Here is a 21578-nt window from a genome sequence, read left to right as displayed (position 1 = left end):
AATTTGGGAATAGTAACTTATTTTGAGAACTCTTTGGATGATTATATAAAACACTTTGTCAAGAATAATAAAAGCAGCTGGGTGCTGTGGTGCACATGTGTAATCCCAGTGGCTCGGGAGGCTGAGGCAGGAGGATCACAAGTTCAAAGCCTGCCTCAGCAAAAACAAGGCACTAAGCAACTCAGTGAGACCCTGTCTCCAAATAAAATACAAAATAGGGTGGCTGGGGAGTGCTTGCCTCACATGCACAAAGCCCTGTGTTCAATCCTCAGCACCACCAAAGGGGGGAAAAATACAAAATAGGGCTGGGAATGTGGCTCAGTGAATGAGTGCCCCTGAGTTCAACCCCTGGTACTCCTCCAAAAATAAGTAAATAAATAAAAGCAAAATAATTAGACAAAATCGAATGTATAAGAACTAAGAACAAAAGCATACTTTTATACAGTTATAAGTTGCTATTTCTTTTACTAGAAAATAATATTAGTTGAAAAATTAATGGTGAAGAATCTAGTATGATTTTGACTTAAATTTTAATTATCATAATTTCTTAAAATAGGGCTAGGGATGTGGCTCAGTGGTAGAGCACTTACCTAGCATGTGGTAGAGTACTTGCCCTGGAGGTGCAAGGCACTGGGTTCAATCCTCAGCACCACATAAAAATAAATAAATAAAATAAAGACATTGTGTCCAACTACAAGTAAAAAAAAATATAATTTCTTAAAATAGTTCTTTGTACAATAATTTATTTTTAGGAAAAAGAGCTTAACAACTTTTTTAAAATTAAAGGTTATATTTAATTTGGACTGATATCAAGGCAGAGAAGGAATATAGAAGACTGTACTGTAAACACGAATTATAAAAGCTAGGTACAAATTGAGTAAGATGCTTTAGTGCAGACGTTTCTAGGTAAGTTTGGTTTCTTTTTTTCTGGAAACACATTTTTGTATATGTACAGACAACTGAAAATACATGACGTGTGTCCTAAGCTTTTTATTATAGGTGATATTTTTGTGTTTATATGATGTAGATTTATATGATTAGAGATGTTTGCCCAAATCCATAATTCAGTAAATTCATCAAGTAAATTCGAAGTTTCTATATTTTAGTTCCATGCAGTTTGCTCTTGTTGGCAGGACTATTTTTTTTCCCTCATAACTTTGTTTTTGTGGTGCTGAGGATTGAACCCAGGGGTTCAAGTATTAACACTCAGTTATACTCCCAGCCCTTTTTATTTTTTTGTTTTGCAGTGTCTAAGTTGCTGAGGCTGACCTGGACCTCCTTCCTCAGCCTCTCAAGTAGCTGGGATTACAGGTGTGTACCACCTTGCCTGGCTATTAGTTTTATATTTAACTTTATTTAGAGGAATAGTTCTGAATTTAAAGCATATAGGGCAAGGTGAACAGTAAAAAAAAAAAAAAATCCTGATTTCTATAAAATGTATATAGAAATATTTCTATATTTCTATATACATTTTATAGAAATCTATAAAAATATATCTATTTTTATAGATTTCTATAAAATGTAGTATGTAAGGTATTTCTAGCATAGAAATAATTTAACAAGACACAGTATTTTCACTTTTTTTTTTGGTACCAGGGATTGAACTCAGGGGCACTCAATCACTGAGCCACATTGCCAGCCCTATTTTTAATTTTATTTAGAGACAGAGTCTCACTGAGTTGCTAGTGCCTCACTTTTGCTGAGGCTGGATTTTAACTCGTGATCCTTCTTTTCTCAGCTTCCCGAGCCACTGGGATTACAGGTGTGTGCCACCGGGCCTGGCTGTTTTCACGTATTTATAGAAGTTTGTGTTATAAACTTAGTATTTGTTCATTAACTAATTTTTATTATATTTCAGAGCAGAATAGATTCTGATTGATTTTAGTGTTCTTTTTTACTGTCACTTCTTTTAGACATTATTTTTAGAGCAGTTTTGGGTACACAGCAAAATTGAGCAGAAAGCACAGAGTTCCTGTATATTCCCTGGTCCCACACATGTATAGCATCTCTTGCTGTCAACATCTGCTACTATTGTGGTACATTTGTTATAATCAAATGTATCTTGACATGTTATTGTCACTCAAAGTTCATTGTTTACATTAGAGTTCGTTCTTGATGGTGGACTCTCTTGAGTTTTAGTAAAAACATGACATGGGTTTTAAAAATTTGTTTACATAAGAATTCATTTAAATTCCTTTATACTTCAAAGTGGAGAGAATTGGAATTCTTTTTATGTTTAGAATTAACTTGAAATAGATTAGAAGTAAAAATGGTACTGGTTTGTGAGAGAGCTAAAAATGGTCAAGATCTTACCATTTAGGATTCTATAAACTTTTATGTTAATAGTGACACATTAATTGCATATTTTAGTTCCTTGTTGAAATTAAAAAAAAATTTTTTTCAGTTGTAGACGGATCCAATACCTTTACTGTTTTTTATGTGGTGCTGAGGATTGAACCAAGTGCCTCACATGTTCTAGGCAAGTGCTCTACCACTGAGCCAGAACTCTAGCCTCTAAAATTCTTATTGGCAATATAAAACAACTTTTTACTTCTCTAAAAATCCCTTGTTTTGATACTGTATTAGAATTCTCTCTATGAATATTTGGCTGTTATTTAATGGGCTTTAATTCCTTCTCAGAGTTTTATCTTTTTTCAAACTATTTAGTTTTGAGGAAAAAATTTTAAAAGCTTTATAAATGTCTTACCACTTTAAAAAATGGTTTTGCATTTTCAATAACAGATTTTTTTTTTTTTAAACCCAATAGTTTGCTTGCCTAAACTGGATTTGGAGCAATTCAAACTACTGAAGATCTGCCATTTTACAATATCATATTTGGAAAGAAGCAGGTTTTCAAATAATGGAAGAGCCTAAGACATCTAAAAGTGAAAATCATGAACCAAAGAAGAATGTTATTTGTGAAGAAAACAAAGCAGTTAAAGCTATAACTAATCAAACTTTGAAAGCTAGAAATGATAAATCTACAAAAGAAATTGGGACCAACTCTCCAAATAGGAATAGTAGTAAAAAAACCAAGCAAAATGATACTTGTATTGAAAAAACAGATGTTAAATCATGTAAAGTAAATGCTGCCAATGTTCTAGGCCCTAAAGATTTGGGGTTAGTCCTTAGAGATCAAAGTCATTGCAAAACAAAAAAACTACCAAACTTACCAGTGAAAGCTGAAAAGGTACCCATCTCACAGGCAAAATTAGAAAAGGTACCCAATTTACAGGCAAAGGCAGAAAAATCACCAAAGTCACCTAATTTACCAGTGAAGACAGAAAAATCACCCTGTTTACCTGCAGCAGAAGCAGAAAAGTCACTTAGTTCACAGAGGAAAACAGAAAAAGCACCTAGTTCTCAGATGAAATCAGAAAAGGGGCTCAGTTCATCAGCAGAATCAGAAAAGGTGACCAGTTTACTGTTGAAAGAAAGTATTAGACAGACAGAATTACAACAGACTGGAAAAAAAATCCCAAGCTCCTTTATTTCTGTGGACAAAGTGAATATGGAAGCTCTACAGAGAGAAAAATCTGCTCTGGAAAACTTACCACCATCTCAGAAGCAACAGATGAGGACAGATAATGCTGGAGATTCTGATGATAGTGCTTCAGGAATTGAAGACATTTCAGATGATTTGAGTAAGTACAAATAAGAATATTCTACCAGTCACATTTTTCTGAGAGATTTTCTTGTGTTAATGTTCTTTAGGTTAGCCCTGGCTTAGCTACTTTAATTACAAAAAGGACATTAATAGTGTGGCTCTTTCAGCTAAAAAAGAAAAAGAAAAAAAAATCACCTTTTTATTTATTATGATAAGTAAAAATGCTGTGCACATATAAATTTAATGACTCCTTCAGTCATTTGGATTTGTACCCAAATGCACCCTCTTATTTGTTTATCTAGCAATGCTGAGGATCAAAACTTTGGCAAGTACTTTACCACTGAGCCCTACACACTCTCTTAAAATGGTCTTGGGGGCTGGAGTTGTGGCTCAGCAGTAGAGCACTCCCCTAGCACGTGCGAGGACCTGGGGTTGATCCTCAGCACCACATAAAAATAAATAAATAAATAAATTGTGTCCAACTACAACTAAAAAATAAATATTAAAAAAATGGTCTTGGTAATACATTGCTTGTTCATTCACCAAACATATATGTATCTTTTTCCTCTAATGGACCAATCATGTGTTTATAATGGAAAATTGAAAGAACTTAGCCCTAGGTTTCAAGGAGCCTGCATTCACTGGGTTGTGATGCAGAGAAGTAAAGTAATATACAGTGGCAAAAACTAAGAGTTGGGAAAGCATGTGATTTATTTGTGAGATTTGACATGGGGCTGAGAAAATGATAGGAGTGAGACTATGAGTATGAATGAGAATCAGTATAAGTAGAACAGGGATTTGAGGCGGAGTGGCAAAAGATGCAGTTGACAAGTCATCTTTTGGAGAATGAAAAGCATTGTGAACTGTGACATAATTTTTTTCATAAGTGATTTGAGAAGCAACTAAAGAGAAACAAGATAGTGCTATGATCAGATTTTCTATTAAAAAGTATCCTTTTGGCTATAGTGCAGCAAATTCTTTGATGGGCACAAGTCTAGAAGCAGAAATTGCTTAGGACACTGTTAGAGTTTACTTGAGAACTGTAAAATTAATTTTGGTCTGGGATCCTGACTTTACTTTTAATTAATTGTTCAGAAATATTGTCTATGTCTTGAGTAATTTTAATTCTTTTTTTTTTTTTTTTTTTGATGCTGGGGATCAAACCCAGGGCCTTGTGTGTGCCAGGCAAGCACTCTACCAACTGAGCTATGTCCCCAGTCCCTTGAGTAATTTTAATTCTGATTTTGCTTAAATCAATGAACTTTATTTGCTAATTTTCTTTTTTAAAGAGAGAGAGAGGTAGAGAGAGAGAGAGAATTTTTTAATATTTATTTTTTAGTTTTTGGTGGGCACAACATCTTTGTTTGTATGTGGTGCTGAGGATCGAACCTGGGCCGCAGGTATGCCAGGCGAGCACGCTACTGCTTGAACCACATCCCCAGCCCTGCTAATTTTCTTTCTGTTGATTCCATGGTTGAAAGAATAAAGCCTTACCTTGATATAGAAATAAAAATAAATTATTATTTTTCATAGATGGAGAAATACCAAAGAGTTCAGATATAGCTACTTTTTATTTCTAGTGATACATAGTATATAGACAGACTTTTTAAAATATATATATTTTTTTACTTGTAGATGGACACAATACCTTTATTTAGTATTTTTTATGTGGTGCTGGGTATCGAACCCAGGGCCTCACACATGCTAGGTGAGTGCTGTACCACTGAGCCACAACCCCAGCCCTATAGACAGACTTTTAAAAGATTAAATAGAATTGTCTTTATGTGTGTAAGAAGAAAAAAATCAGTCTCACAATTGTATATAAGGTTTAGGACAAGGACAAGTTTAGACAGTAACTCAATAGAGACAATATCAAGTAATAGAACAGGCGATATTTAGATATGGCAAAAATCTAAATATGATGGTACACTAGAGATGTGAAGTTGAGGAATTGTGATACTTAAGATCATTTAGTTAAGTCAGGGGTTGTGAGAGGTTCATTTTGAGCCCATGAATTTGAGACTTGTCCTGGGCAACATAGTGAGACCCCCCCCCCACCCATTTCAAATAAAAAATAAAGGGTGGTGGCACATTCTTAGTGGTAGAATGCTTGTCTAGCATATAGGCCTTGGGTTCTAACCCCAGCACACAACAAAGCAAAACAAAAGATTGCTTAATTAAGGGTCTGTTCATGTGAGTTACTAAAAAATCTGATTTAAAGATCATTCTTTTAAAAAGGTAACAAAGGATCTAGAGCTATAGCTAGCTCAGTGATAGAGCACTTGCCTTTGCATGCTCAAGGACCTGGGCTTGATCCCAAGTACAGTCAAAAGGGGGGGGGGAATAAAAAGCAAAAGAGGTGATATAGTGAGATGATCAGGTAAATGGGCTGGAGTGAGATGCATGGTTTTTGAATTCTGTCTTTCCCACTTAATAACTTTGTAATCTTGGATAAGCTTCCTTCAAATGTATCTTTGTTTCTTCATTTTATTTAAAGTGGAGATGGTGCTGCCTATGTTGTGCAGGTTACTTTTAAGAGTCTAGTAGAAAGTTTTATGTAGTACCTGACATAGTAGGTATATTTGTCAGCTCTCTGTCACTATAACAAAAGTCCAAGACTTTTACACTTATAAAAGATTTATTTAACTCATGGTTTTGGAGTTTCTAATCTATGATCGGCTGACCCTTTTGCTTTTAGACCTATGGTGAGGCAGTATATCATGGTGGGGAGTGTGTGGCAGAGTAAAACTGTTCACTTCATATCCAATACATGAAAAACAGTAAAAAGATCCCAGCTACTTGGGAGGATGAGGCTGGAGGATCACAAGTTTGAGGTCAGCCTGGGCAATTTAGCAAGACCCTGTCTTAAAATAAAAAGGACTGAGATTGTAGCTTAGTAGTATGGTGTTCCTGGGATCATTCCATCTACCACAAAACAAACAACAATAATAAAAACAAACAAAGAACAAAAAGGAGAAGCTTGGGGCCCCACTATCCTTTGAGGATATACCTCCAATGATCCAGAGACCTCCCATTATGCCCAACCTCTTAAAGGTTCTACTGCTTCCCACACTGGGAACCAAGTCTTTATCCTATAAACTTTTGGGGTCAAGATCCAAGCTATAGTAGTAAGCATGAAGGGTAGAGAGTATTATTTATTACTATTATTTTATTCTATTAAATGCAGTTTTGTTATGTGATAATGTGGAGAACAGTAGACCAAGTAGAGGTGCTTTTGGAGAATTGGTTTAGCAAATTAATAAGAGTGATTTAGCCAAATGTGGTGGCACATGCCTATAATCCTGGTGGCTTGGGAGGCTGAGACAGGAGGATTACAAGTTCAGAACCAACCTCAGCCACAAGGTGAAACCTACAGCCACCTTTACCTTACAAGTCTTTGCCCCGCCTGTGTGGCAAGGGGTTGTTCCCAGATTCACTTGCAAATTAACTCAAGCATGAATTCATGTGATATTAGGAAAAAAAATGAAAACAAATCAAACAATAACAACAACAACAAAAAAATTAGCCGAAGCAATTTATCAAAGTCCTGTCTCAAAATAAAAAACAAAGAGGGCTGGGGATGTGGATAGTGGTTAAGCACCTCTGGGTTCAATCCCTGGGGGGTGGGGTGGGGAAAAAACACATAACAACATCCTTATGGAGTCAATATTCTATTAGGAAGAGACATACAATGAACAAATAAGTGAGAAATTAGAGTTAGATATCTAAGTCATATGAGAAAAATAAATCAGGAAAAAATAGGAATTGATGCTATTGTTGCTGCTGGTGGTGTTTCAATTTAAATTGTCACTGAGAATGCATCATTAAAGCACATACCTAAAGGAAATAGGTGAATGAGCCGGGTGAGTATTTGAGGGAAGAGTGTTCTTGATCTGGGGTTCTCAAACTTTGATATGCATGTGAATTCCCTGGAAATCATATGAAAAATAGAAATTCCTGGGCATCATTCCCAGAGATTTGATTCAGAAAGTCTGTGTGGAACCCGAGAAACTTTATTTATAGCAGGCTCCAAACTGCTAATGCTGCTGGTGCTGCTGATCAGGATCATGCTTTTGAACAGCATACACTAAATTATTGCCTCACTTTCACTCATATCGCCCTTCTTTGTGTTTTTAACATAGCCAGAAGAATCCTATTAAAATGAATCAAATCATGTTACTACTATTTAAAGTATTTCAGTGGTTCCCTCATATTTAGCTAATGTTTTTGCAGTGAGTAGCAGGGCCTTATATGATCTCTGACACTTCCCTACTTCTCTACCTTTAGTCATCTACTTCTCAATCTCTTTCTGCTCTATTTGCAAGGTTTTCTTGTATTTCCTGAAATGTGAATACAAATGTCCACCTTTGTATTTGCTTTTTTTTTCTTCCTTGAACAGTCATCCCCTAGATATCTATATGGTTAATTCTCTGAACTTTTGCTTTCTTAATGAGGCTTTTGCTCATTAGTAATCCTCATCTCTACTTCTGATAAGGCATATTCTTTTTACATGTTTAACTTTTCTCATAGTCCTTATTACTGTGTCATATTTTTAATCTTTTAAGTAGTTTTATTGAGATATACTTCACATGCTATAAAATTCATCTTTTTAAAGTATAGAATTCAGTGATTTTTAGTATACTCACCAAGTTTCACAGCCATCACTACTAATTTTTGGATGTTTTCATCACCCTCCAAAGATGCTCTATACCCATTAACAGGTATTCCCTTCTATTCACTGGCAGCCACTGACTTTTTGTCTGTATGAACACTCCTGTACAACTTGTTTGATTAAGGTATCTCATGGAACTAGTGTTATGTGGAACACAGTTTGGGACATTCTGCCTGATACCATTTTATTTTATATGTTGTTCTAAAAAATTAAATAATTTTCTTTTTTTTCTGATTTTAAAGAAAGATATGTCTTTCTCTAATTCTTTATGCTGGCATAAATTATAATTTTATAGAATTTGCTAATGTTAGTTGCCTTGTCAAACAGGGCAAGTTGTACATAGAGAAGAGAGGAGAATATTATATTATTATGGTGTTTTGCTGCTCTTCTTTTCAATGAAATATATAAATAAAATTAGGATTTCATCTTTTCTTTTGTTTCCATAAGAAAATGGTTGCTAAAAAACTAAATTTCCCCCCAAATATTAGGACATAATTGCAAATTGTTCACAATGCATCAGTGTTCCCCTCACTATAATTTAAGAGTACTTATCTAACCTAACCATGCTTAGGGTGTTTGAGCCCTTTTTATAAGTTATGTAAGAGTTCGCTTTCTTATTTTGGAAACTCCTATGCCCTTTAGTAGGAATTGTACCTTATCCAGAAGTACATCATTTCTTCTTTGTTTATAAAATTAGAGCTATCAAAAGATAGAATTGATTGGGGCTGGGATTGTGGCTCAGCAGTAGAGTGCTTGCCTAGCATGTGCAAGGCCCTGGGTTCGATCCTCAGCACCACATAAAAATAAAATAAAGATATTGTGTCCAATTACAACTAAAAAGTAAATATATATTTTTAAAAGAATCGACTATCATAGTTCCTCTAGATGGCATATAGTTGGCTTTTGAGGATAAAGAGGAGAATTTTTTGATTATCTGAGAGCATTGCACTTTGGAAGTGCTTTTAGATACATCCAGATTTTTTATCTATTTAACATACTTTTATAAAAGTGTAAGTTTTGGTCAAGATGTTGTATTAAAATTTGAATGTACAAAGTTAAATAAGACCTGGCTATTAGCATCAAAGAATCTACTTTATAAAGGAAAGGTAAATATTACTAACTGAAATGGGAGGGCATTGATGGAGAAGGGAATACCATAGATAAAGGTATTGAGATTTGAAACAACAATAATACTAACGTGTATTTGGTATGAAAGAAGTGAAAAGTGTTAGGCCAGGACATGAGGTTAGAGATATAGGCAAGTTAGCTCTCTTTCTTTAGGTTTTGACTTAAATGATATCTTCTCAGAGAAGCCTTTTCTGACTCCCATATCTAAAGTTGTTTTTCAGCTTAGTCCCTTGACTTTATTCTTTTATAACATTTATTATAATTTGAAGTTTTATAGTTGTTCTGTTTACTGCCTTCATGAGGATAAGGGATTAGACATAATGTACTATGGGATTTAAGCTTTATTCTGAACTCCCTGAAATCCTTTCAAGTATTTGATCTTTTCTCTTTCTTGAAGTACTGGGAATCACCCAGGACCTTGTGTATATAAGGCAAATTCTCTACCACTGAGCCACATCCCCTGCCCTTATTGTATTTTATTTTGAGACAAGGACTCACTAAATTGCCCAGGCTGGTCTTGAACTTGTGATCCTCCTCTTTCTGCCTCCTAAATCTCTGGGATTATAGATCTATGCCACCCAGCCCAACTACCTTTTAAGTATTTTAAACACATTGGGCATGGTGGTGCACACTGTGCATACCTGTAATCTCAGCAATTCAGAAGGCAGGGGGATCACAAATTCAAGGCCAGAGTAGGTAACTTAATGAGACTCTCAGCAACGTGGTAGACCCTGTCTCAAAATAAAAACTAAGGGCGGGGGTTGTGGCTTAGTGGTAGAGTGCTTGCCTAGCACATGCAAGGCCTTGGGTTTGATCCTCAGCACCACATAAAAATAAATAAAATAAAGGCATTGTATCCAACTACAAATAAAATAAATAAATATTAAAAAAAAAAAAAAAAGGAAAAGGGCTGGGTATATAGCTGAGTGATAAAGTGCCCCTGAGTTCAATTCCCAGTATCAAAAAACAAACCAAACAACACCCCCACCAAAAAAAACAAAACAAAACAAAACTATGTATGTATATATTTTAAACTAGAAAAAAGAGGATTCAACTTACCTTAAAAAAAAAAATCACATTGGTGTAGAATCTTACTGTATGCCAAATCCATATTGCTACATACTGGAAATGCAAAGATGAAAACATAATCTATGCTTTCAAGAGATTGCAATCTAATTAGGAGACTGGGGTTTGTGGTCTATATATGTTCTTTCAATTGTTAGTGTCTTTAGTTCAGTGACTAAATCTTTGGGTCTTTGATAGCTTTTTATCAAATTAACTTCAGGTACCCTTTAAAGATGGTTATGTTATGCTAACTTTATGTAGTGTAGTCTCAATTAGATATATACCTTAGAAGAAAAAGTCAGGCATTTGATACATGAAGTAGGTTTTTTTTTTTAAAGGCATTCTTTTTTTTTTAAAGAGAGAGAGAGAGAGAATTTTTTAATATTTATTTTTTTTAGTTATTGGCGGACACAACATCTTTGTTTGTATGTGGTGCTGAGGATCGAACCCGGGCTGCACGCATGCCAGGCGAGCGCGCTACCACTTGAGCCACATCCCCAGCCCCCCCCCCCCCCTTTTAATACTGGGGAATAAACTCCTTATGCATGCTAGGCATGTGCTGTACCACAGAGCCATACCCTTAACTTCTCTTCATGAATTTTGATACTATTTATATATCATATACACGTGTGTATAGTATATGTATACATACCTGAGTATGTATGTATACATGCATGCATATATATATATATAAATATACACACACACACACACATATATATATATACATACACACACACACACACATATATTTATGTGTGTGTGTGTGTGTATAAATCTTTTTTTTTTTTTTTGGAGGGGGATACTAGGGATTAGAGATTAGATTTAGGGCACCCTACCACTGAGCCACATCCCCAGCTCTTTTGCTTTTTATTTTGAGATAGGGTCTTAGTAACTTGCTGAGGGTTTTGCTAAATTGTTGAGGCTAGACTTGAACTTGTGATCTTCCTCCTGCCTTAGCCTTCTGGGTTGTTGGGATTACAGACCTGCAGCACCATATCAGGCTATGTGCATATCTTAAGTTTTACGTACATATAACAACTTATATGATCAAGGAAAATACATCTTTTCCTGTGTGTGTAAAAGTTGAATACTTTGTTTTTCATTATATTTTTTAAAATTACCATTTCTGAGATAACTAAGTGATTGCTTCCTTTTATAGGTAAAGTGAAGAATGATGAATCTAATAAAGAAAATTCTTCAGAGATGGACTATTTAGAAAATGCCACTGTGATAGATGAATCTACATTGACACCTGAGCAGAGGCTAGGCTTGAAACAAGCAGAAGAACGCTTAGAAAGAGATCACATCTTTCGACTTGAAAAAGTATGCTGCTGTTTTAGTTATTTGGAGGGAAATATGTTTCATAGCTTTTCTTTCCTAAGTATAGCTCTCTTTATTTTAATTGATAAGACAGACTAGCATTTATCTTTCCTTTCCCTTTTTCTTTCCTTCCTTCCTTCTTTCTCTCCCTCTTTTTTTCCTGTCTTCCCTATGTTTAACAAATACTCAGTTTATGAGCCTGGCTTCATTTATTCTTCCTAGGGGTTGGCCACTGTGCTCTACTTCCTTGTTTTAGTTTTGATTGTGGCCCCCTTTTCTATAAGCAAAGTTGTTGGAATATAGCTATGCTCAATTTTTAGATATTGTCTGTGGTTGCTTTCATGTTACCATGGCAAAGGTAAATTGAATAGATGCCAAATGAAACCATATGATCTTTAAAAAAAATGTTTACTCTTTTCCAAAGCTTAAAGTATTTACCAAAATGTTGCTTTGGCCCTTTATAGAATAAGTTTGTTGACCTCTAATTTATTCCTTCATTAAATAGGTACTGTGCTAGACAATAGGCATGTATTGGTGAAAATGGCCCAGTTTCTTCCCATTAGCAGTTAAAAGTCTGTTTGGATTGATGGAAACAAACTAAAATATACTCCTAAAAACTTACTAGACTTTCTCCTTTTTTCCTTGCTTTTCTATCTTATCCTTTTTTTCTCCTATGTTTACTGAATAAAAGAACTAGGAACTGTCCTAGTCATTAATAATTCCTGGTTTCAACAATGAAAACACTAGTAACTATTAAAGGAGAAAAATTGTCAATGTGGGTCATCATTCTTGAAAAATAAGAAAGAAAGGAAAGAAATGATATGATTTTGTTTAGTTTAGAAAAACGAGATGATATCTAGATTGAAGAATGCAATCCTGGTTACTAATAGAACTTAGGGTAGAGTATCAACTCATGAAAAGAAAAAGCAATGTCAAAGAATGGAGGCTCAGTTTGTGGTTATAGAGCACTTGCATAGAAGTGCTAGCATGTGTGAGGAATTGGGTTCAATCCTCAGCACCACATAAAAATAAATAAAATAAAGGTATTGTGTCCATCTACAACTAAAAAAATTTTAAAAAATAAAAAGGAATGGAGACTCATAAGGTATAATATAAGCTCATAATATGTAGCTAGTGTCAAAGTATTCTAATTAGAAGAAAGTCTTATTTGCAATTTGCAGTTCTATCATTACTTAGTCTTCCAACTTTCTAAGCCTGAAATTAGTAGTTATTTCTGGATATGTCCATTGTCAAGATAAAATTGAGTGCCTTTCCTGTGTCATCAGCTGGTGATAGTTAAATCCAGGCAAGCCTGACATTTTTAAAAACAAAAAATTTTTCAAAAAAAATGACACTGCTTTTCTAAGAGTTCACTAGATAGAGACTAAAACAAGTAAGCACACAATAGTAGTAATATGATTTGAAAAGGGATCATAGACAAAAGAGTGATTGACTTGAGTCAGTGTCCTTGGCATTTTTTTTTTTTTTTTTTTTTTTACCAATTTTGTATACTCATTAAGAATGTTATCCTTAAGTTCATTTCATTTCATCAGGTCCTTTGGTGCTCAGTGTACCCATAGATTAATTTAAAAATAAATATATAGATTTTTGCCTTGTACCAAAGAAGACATAAATCCAAACCATTAGATTAAGTGGGCAGATTTCCCTATAAGTGAGTACTAAGTACTGACTTAGAAATACTTTGAATCTTCATGCTCAGAAATCTGTATTCTAGCTTGTCTACAGAAAGTTGAAAAAAGGTTAGTTTATGGTAAAATAAAGTTTTGTAACTATAAATAAGGGAGATATTTGAACAGTTTTCATATATCTCTTCTTTGAAACTAGAAACATTATGATGATGAAAGCATTTTTGTCTTATTTAATTTTTGTCTATAACAATACCTTGCACATAGCAGTTTGTTCATAATTAGAGGGAGTATATATAGTAGTCAAGTGCATGGAATTTGGAATCACTGATTCTAGTTTTGCCACTTACTGGGTGGATAACATTGGCTATGTTATGTAGCCTTTTAAATCTTTTTTTTTTCATTAGAGATTGATAAAAATAATACCTAGCTCATGGAACTAATTATGAGGATTAAGTAAGATAATACAAGTTAATTCTTGGCACAAGATCTGGTAGTTTGTAAGCACCAAATAAAGATTAGCTACTTGTAAATTGAATTATTTTACCAGGCAGGGTAATTTTTATTATTTAGTAAATAAGGAGATAGAAGCAGGCTGTAGTGATAAAGATTCAATGTCAGTTAAGATATCATCTGAGATTAAGAAAATCAGAATAAAGTGAGAGAATCTTTTTGTCAGAAGCTTCAGTGAATTGAATATTAAAGATCAACCTGAAATAAAAACTGAACATTGCTGAAGTTTCAGTGTAAGGCATTAGAAACAGTGTTTCAAGGGCTGGGGTTATAGCTCAGTGGTGGAGCACTTGCCTAGTAAGTGTGAGGCACTGGGTTTGATTCTCAGCACCACATATAAATAAATAAAATAAAGGTCCATTGATAAGAAAGAAAGAGAGAGAGAGAGAGAGAGGGAGAGGAAGAAGAAGAAGAAGAAGAAGAAGAAGAGGAGTTTTAAAATTTAGCATTTATTTATTGCATTTTTGTAATTTTTTATTTTGCAACTTTTTTTTTTTTTCTTTTTTGTGGTGCTGGAGATTGAACTTGGGACCTTGTTGGTTAAGTGCTTTGCCACAGAGCTATATCCCTAGGCTCTTTATTTTAACAATCTTATGAGTAGAGTATTGGCTTCAAATTCAGACATGCATGAATTGAAATTCAGTATCACCTACGCAGTATATTGGTGTATTCTTGTGAATATTGTAGTCTATATGAGCTTTTTGTTTTCACAGCTGAACACAAATAATCAAGAAATTATAATAATGAAAAAAATTATAAAAATAATACCAATCGTATTGAATTATTAGGGGAATTAAAAGGATAAATTGCATATGAAACACCTAGCATAGTGCCTTGTACCTGGCAGGAAATCAGTAATTATTTAAAAAAAAATTTTTTTTGTAGTTGTGTATGGACAGAATGCCTTTATTTTATTTTTTATTTTTATGTGATGATGAGGGTTGAACCCGGTGCCTTACACATGCTACGCAAGTGCTCTGCCACTTAGCTACAGCCCCAGCCCGAAATCAGTAATTATTGTTTTATTATTATTTTGAGAATACATATACAAAATAATAAGTAAAGTATTGTCACTCTCAGGGGTTTGAGGAAGTCTCCAGAGACAGGGGAGACATCTATTCAAGTTCTCCAGGTTCTTGACCATGTTGTAGAAAATAATTTGAAGATGAATCAGTGCTCACTTTGGTAGCACATGTACTAAAGAGGCATCAGAAAAGCTGGGCATAGTGTCCCAAATCCCAGTGACCAGGAGGCTGAGGCAGAAGGATCCCAAGTACAAAGCCAGCTTCAGCAACTCAGTGAGGCCCAAGCAACTTAGGGAGAGCCTGTCTCAAACACAAAAAGGGCTGAGAATGTGACTCAGTGGTTAAGTGTCCCTGGGTCCATTCCCTGGTACCAAAAACAAAAAAAAAAAGATGTTTCAGTGGCAGAGAGAAAAGTTCATTGTAAAGCAGAAGTCACATTCAAGGGCTGAGGGCAGACATGCTCTAAGGTTGAGCTCTGTGCCTAACTGCTTGGTTTCCTGTTAATATTGTCTAGGGGATGAGTTTGTGTAGGAGGGATAAATATTCATAGGATTTCCTTGAATTGGAAGGTTCTTCAGGAACCCTGCTCAATTTTACTGACCTGAGAGCACAGTCATCTTGTAGTTAGGTAGAAAGTTGTTTGGTCTAATCAGATACTGGCAGGATGTCTGATTTAGCAAGAGTAGCTCAGGAATTGCTGGTGTGAGCTGCCTGACCTCACCTGCTCCCCCTGTTCCCTATCTCACTGTGACTGATACTTTACTATGTCAAATTGTTGTTTTCTTCAAAGTTGTTACCTTACAAGGTTATCCATTTATTCCTATGATATTGTGGTTGATTGGAATGTTTTCTTAAAACTCACCTTTTGAAATTGTCTTGCATATGTGTGATCTGTTCCTTTGAAATTCCCTAATGATGGTAGATTTTATTTTACTTTTTTGTAATCATAAAGAATAAAAGATAAACTGAGTGCAATGGTACCAAGTAATTTCACCAATGTGGGAGGCTAAGGCAGGAGGTTTGCAGGTTTAAGATCGGTCTCAGTCACTTAGTAAGGCTTTGAGCAATTTGGTAAGACCCTGTCTCAAAATTAAAAAATAAAATAAAAAGGACTGGGGTTATAGCTTAGTGGTAAATCGCCTCTGGGTTCAATCCCCAATACCATAAATAAATAGATAGATAGATAGACAGATAGACTAAAAGTTTGAAATCAGGACAATGAGGACAGCACTGGAATAAGACTAAGTAAGTAGCAAGATTACCTTTCTTATCTTACATTAGGACCTAAAGATGATATTGGATGAGTAGTAAATACATTTAGCATTATTATAATGTTGTTTAAAATTTGTATATAAAATGTGATGCTGAAAGGAAAGTGAAGAACGGGGAGACAAGCGAGCAAGGAATGAAAGATGGAGAGCAGGCAGAGATACATTTGAGAGTTTATTTGTCACAGATGACAAATAAAGGCACATCTCTCCATAGATGGAGAGAGGCAAAACAGGCTTGGGGTTTGGGACTTTTATGGGGCAGACTCAGGGATTAGAGCTAGGTGAGTCCTAATGCGGTGGTTAAAGGTGGGGTTGGTATGAGGGGGTGGTGAGCCTTTCTCAGAAAGGGCAGGAAAGCGAAATTTTCTTAAAATGGCGCTGTCACTTAAGGTGGTCATCTAGATGCTAAGCAAGGACCTTATATTCCCCCCTTTTTTGTTTGTTATTGGGCCACTTAAGGGACAGGGGCATAGATCAATCTTCTGTAGCTTTTTCCTGCTGGGAAGAGGCAGTGTCTGGACCCTTGTTAGGGGCATGGGGTATCATTGAGGCAATGATGATAGTCAGGAGGTGCAGGGTAATGCTGACTCTGGATGACCCAAATTGGTGAGGGTTTGGAAGTCCTGTAACAGAAGCTGGTTCACAGTTTGGTTAGAGAACCTTTGAATCTGACCTTGAATAAATCTAATGATGTAGGGGCAAGCATTAGCAAAAGGCCTGTGACAAGGAGAGAGGTCAGGAAAGGAAGTGCCCACTGGAGAAGAGGATTACTTAGCTGCCATCCTTCAGTTCCAGTGGCAGTGGGAAGCCTTGAGGCCTGAAGGAGACCAGAGATAAAGGGGGCATTAGTAATTTTTTACTGACGTTCCCGTGGTGGTAAAAAATCTGTGCACCATCCAAATAGCAGAGTGGGAGAGAAGTATGTGGAAAGTGTATTTAGAGTCATTGTAGACATTGAGGGAGGCTCCCTTTGCCAAAGTGAAGGCTCTGATGAGGGCAACAAGTTCAGCTTGCTTATTGGATGCATTACTGGGGAGGGGAGCTGCTTCTACAACCAAGGTTATAGAGACTGTAGCATACCCTGCCCGACCAACTCCCTCCTGAAGGAAGGAGAGCCATCTGTGAACTATGTGTATGTTGCCTGGAGCAAGGAGCCTTCCTGTATGTGGGAGGGATGTGAAAGAAACTCCTCCAGTTTCAATGCATGAATAGGTAAGAGGAGAAGAGGAGGAAGAGTCCTGAGGAGCAGGGAGGAGAGTATGTGTGGAAAGTAAAACTGGGATCTTCCATCAGGGAAACCTGTAGAGCAAAAGATGACGGGGGAGTGGGGGGTAAGGAATGTAAGCCCTTGTAGGTGAGGAGTTCCTTTAGGTGATGGGGAGCCGGTATGGTGAGTGGGTCCCCAAAGGTGAGTTTCTTTGACTCATTAATGAGTAGAAAGGCTGCGGACAATGTTCTTCCTAGGCAAGGGCCCCATTCCTGAACAGTAGGGTCAAGACCCTTCAGTAGATAAGCCACAGGGGCAAAGGTTAGACCTAGCATGTGTCCAAGGACCCTTAGAGCAAATCCCTGCTTTTCAGCTGTGTAAGGGTAAAATGGGCGTGTGAGATCTGGGAGATAGAAAGTTTTGAAGTCGTTCTTCTGTGTTGTAGCCAAGAGAAAAGTTAAATTGACACTTTTTCGCCCCCTTTTTTTCTTTTTTTCCTTAGGCCTCTTATCAAGCCTACTGAGTCTGTCCTTTGTATTTCAATGTTAGCTTCAATGTGGCCTTGGCCAGGGAGTTTGCTGCCTATGGCTTTATAATGTAGGAGAGTTCTGTGTCCCTTGTTTGTCTAGAAGTAGGGTCTCTGCAGGAATCTAGAGCTTAAGTGGCAAGTAGAAGCTGGGCAGGGGAGCAAGAGGAGCAAAGGGAAGGTATAGAATGGAGAAAAGAGAAAGCCTGCACATAGAGATTTTCTTCCATTTTCCTGAGTGCTCGCAGAAGTTATGAAGATTGGAATGTTGAATTGGTCGATGGGCCTTTAGATCAGGAGCCAAAGGAGTAGGGCTAAGTATGGCGAGGAGGCAGCCGAGAGGTGAGTCAGATGGGATTTGGAGTTCCCCATGGCATGTTGGAGTCTGGAACTGAGAGAAGGGAGAGGAGTCTTGGTTGCCTGGCCAGGGCTTTCGTGAGCCTTGCTGAGGAGCTGAGAACCAAGACCCAAGAGTGAACTCACAAGGGGAAGGGATTGGAAATTCTCCATGGTGAGTTGGTGTGAAGTTGCCAAGGGGAAGGGATGGGCGAGAATCTTGGTGCCTGGCCAAGATCTAAGTTCTAGCGAGGAGACTTATTACTGGCATCTCTAGATAGTAGACTTGTAAGGAGGAGGGGAGGGGAAGAGTGAAGTCACCCAAATGAGGATGGAATGTAGATGAAGAAAAAGAGCACTAAGTGAATGGAAGAAGGTGCGTGGTAATTGTGCTGGGTCCTCAGTCCAGGATCCCAAAGCAGCACAGATCCCCTGAAGGGAGAGCAAAACTCATGGGAGAATGTGACCAAGTCACTGGCATCAATGAAAGAGAAGTATCGAAGGAATAATCACACACACACCTGGGATAAGAAGCAGGTTTATTGTCAGGAGCCTGACAAGGCTGCTCTGCAAAAAAAGAGGGACAGCAGCAGCAGGTAGGGAGGGCAGGTATTTTGATTGGGCCATAAAATGGAGGGGGTTTTTGAGATGGATGTGAATGGGCTCGTGTTGTGAGGCGATAGAAGGACTTGAAACATCCCAGACAGTAGGGTCCACCTCGGAAGTGAGTAATGGGAAGGCACTGGCAGAAGGAATAGGGGATGGTCTTAAGGTAAGGGTGAGGATCAGGGGAGTGGCAAGCGAGTCTGGATGGAAGCATATATGAGGGGAGAAGGAAAGCATAGCCCCTAACTCTGTGAGGATGTCCCTTCCCATAAGAGGAACAGAGCACTGTGGAATGACCGAAAAGGAGTGGGTAAAAATTAGAGAGCCCAAAGCGTAAACAAGGCTAGGTGTCTGTAAGGGTTGGTAACTCCTAGAAGACTGAATATATAGCCCAGGTGTCTAGGAGGAAGAAGACAGGCCTACCTAAAATACACATAGTTACTGTGGGTTCCCATGGAGTGATGGTAGTGGTCAGGTGATGGGGACCTGGGCCTTGTCAGTCCTCTGCAGCCAGTCCTAAGAGTTGGAAAGGGAAACCAGAAGGGCTGGATGGCTGGGGCCCTCTATGAGCTCAGGGATAGTCAACGGCCTAGTGTCCCTCCTGATGGCATTTAGACAGCCCCCAAGGCTTGTGAGGCCTGGGACATGTATGAGCCCAGTGACCCATCTGACCACATTTAAAACAGGGTCCAAGTGGTCCTGAGGGACCCTTCCATGGGCCAGTGGAACCAGGGACAGATGCTGAGGCCAGATGGATGGCTTGAGCAAGCATCTGGCATTTCTGCTTCTGGGCCTTCTCATCTCTCCCATTATTATACACCTTAAAGGACACTCCTAGAACCTCAGCTTGAGGAGTTAGGAGCCCCCTCTTGAGGCACCTTAGTTTGGCCTTAATATCGGGGAAACTCTGGGAGAAGTAGTAGGTCATTAGTACTCCCATTTGGAGTCTCAGTGTTCAGATTAGTATATTGTAATAAAGCCTTGGTCATGTGGTCTAAAAATGCTGAAGGGCTTTCATTTTTATCTTGGATGACTTCCTGGAGCTTTTCATAATTGATAGTCTTATGGGCTGCCTTTCTAAGTCCTCCCTTAAGACAACTAATGAATTGGTTTTTACAAGTTACTCCTCCAGGTGAATTATAATCCCAATTGGGGTCCTGATCAGGGACCGCATAAGTGCCAATCAGATGGGTAGGGGAGATCTGATGTACCTCTTCAACATGAGTTCTAGCTCCCAAACTCACCTGCGCTCCTCAGGCAGGAGGGTGTTAGACAAGATCATATGGACATCATGAAAGGTAAAATCATATGATTGAGTCAGATAATGAAACTCTTTGATATATGTAGTGGGGCTTGAAGTATAGAACCCAAGCGGCTTTTCTGTGAAAGTTCTGACAAAGAGAAAGGCACATGAACCCAGATTACACCATCTACCCCAGCCACCTCGAGTAGAGGACACACAGGTGGGGCTGGGCAGTGGCAGCCTGTAAGCAGGAGGAGAGAAGGGCAGAGGAGCTGAGCGGGTAGTTGTTGCAGTGGCTTCATCAGAAAGAGAATTGTGGTATGGTGGTTGTTCATCCACTGTATTGAAGGAAGAGGAGTAGGATTTTCTGTCCCTTTGGAAGCATGCGTAGGGGAGGTAAGAGTTAAGAGGATTTGTTCAGGAGAGCAAGAGTTGCAGAGAGAGGGCTTAGAACGTAGAGAGGAGAAAGCCTGAACATATGATATCTCTTTCCATTTTCCTGAACATAACAGATGAGAAGATCCCTGATATTGGGATCTAGAGTGCAGTTAAGCAGCCATTTAGAGTCCAAAGGATATTGAAGCCAGATGTGATTGCACAAATGGATAAGTTTTGGGGGTTTTAGGTCCGAGATGAGAGAGAGAAAGAGAGAGCCTAGGTTAGCCTCTAGCCATAGCCTAGAGGCGTATGGGAGGGAATGGATGAGGAGCCCACCCATGGGGAGATGTAAGAGGTGAGTTTAGAGGTAGAGCATCCCCAGTCTCTAGTATCACCCAGAGGATGGTGGACTCAGGGGGTCTTCACCACTGCTGGGTAAGCGTTGGGGCCTGTAGAGGCACTTGGGTGCTTGGCCAGAACTACATAGGGACAGAAGCTGTAGCGATTAACCCAAGGCTGGGAGGTCTCACGAGGAACAACTCCCAGTCACCCTGAGTGGTTTTTCTCAAAGCTCAGGACCCAAATAAAAGACCACCTATAGACTCCTGTTGACAGTAGGGATCTGCTGTAGTTGTGAAAGCTGTGGCTGGGAGTGCCCCGGATCACATGGTAACCCTGGGAGTGCCAGATGATCCATGGTCACTTCCTGGGACCCACAGGTTGTTTAGGTGGAATGGAGACAGGGGTCTTACCTGGAATGTCTGGTGGTGGGTACAGAGAGGGTATTTGGCAGAATGGGGAGGCTGGTCCCACGATGGAATTTGGATCTGCCCTGGGGTTGCTCAGTGACCCTCAAAGAGGGGAGCAGGCACACCAGGGAACCCAATCCTAGGTTTTGGCACCAATGAAAGGAAAGCAAGGAATGGAGATAGGCAAGCCGAGAAATGAAAGATGGAGACTAGGCAGAGATACACATGAGAGTTTATTTGTCAGAGCTGGCAAATAAAGGCCCATCTCTCCATAGACGGAGAG

General features: G+C 38.1%; 1 protein-coding gene across 7 annotated transcripts in view; it reads left to right on the top strand.

Moving 5' to 3' along the window:
* Positions 1 to 21578, top strand: part of Tut4 (terminal uridylyl transferase 4) — a 122728-nt gene that overhangs the window by 29070 nt on the left and 72080 nt on the right. For all 7 annotated transcript variants that reach the window (XM_071617827.1, XM_071617825.1, XM_071617826.1 and 4 more), the window contains exons 2-3: positions 2768 to 3644; positions 11635 to 11798. In XM_071617827.1, the coding sequence (XP_071473928.1) occupies positions 2861 to 3644; positions 11635 to 11798 (948 nt within the window). In that variant the 5' untranslated portion in view covers positions 2768 to 2860. The remainder of the gene's footprint in view (positions 1 to 2767; positions 3645 to 11634; positions 11799 to 21578) is intronic.

Source organism: Marmota flaviventris, chromosome 10 (assembly GCF_047511675.1).
Source record: "Marmota flaviventris isolate mMarFla1 chromosome 10, mMarFla1.hap1, whole genome shotgun sequence".
Taxonomy (NCBI): Eukaryota; Metazoa; Chordata; class Mammalia; order Rodentia; family Sciuridae; genus Marmota; species Marmota flaviventris.
The sequence above is the reverse complement of the archived record's forward strand: the minus strand, read 5'-3'. Positions and strand labels throughout refer to the sequence as shown.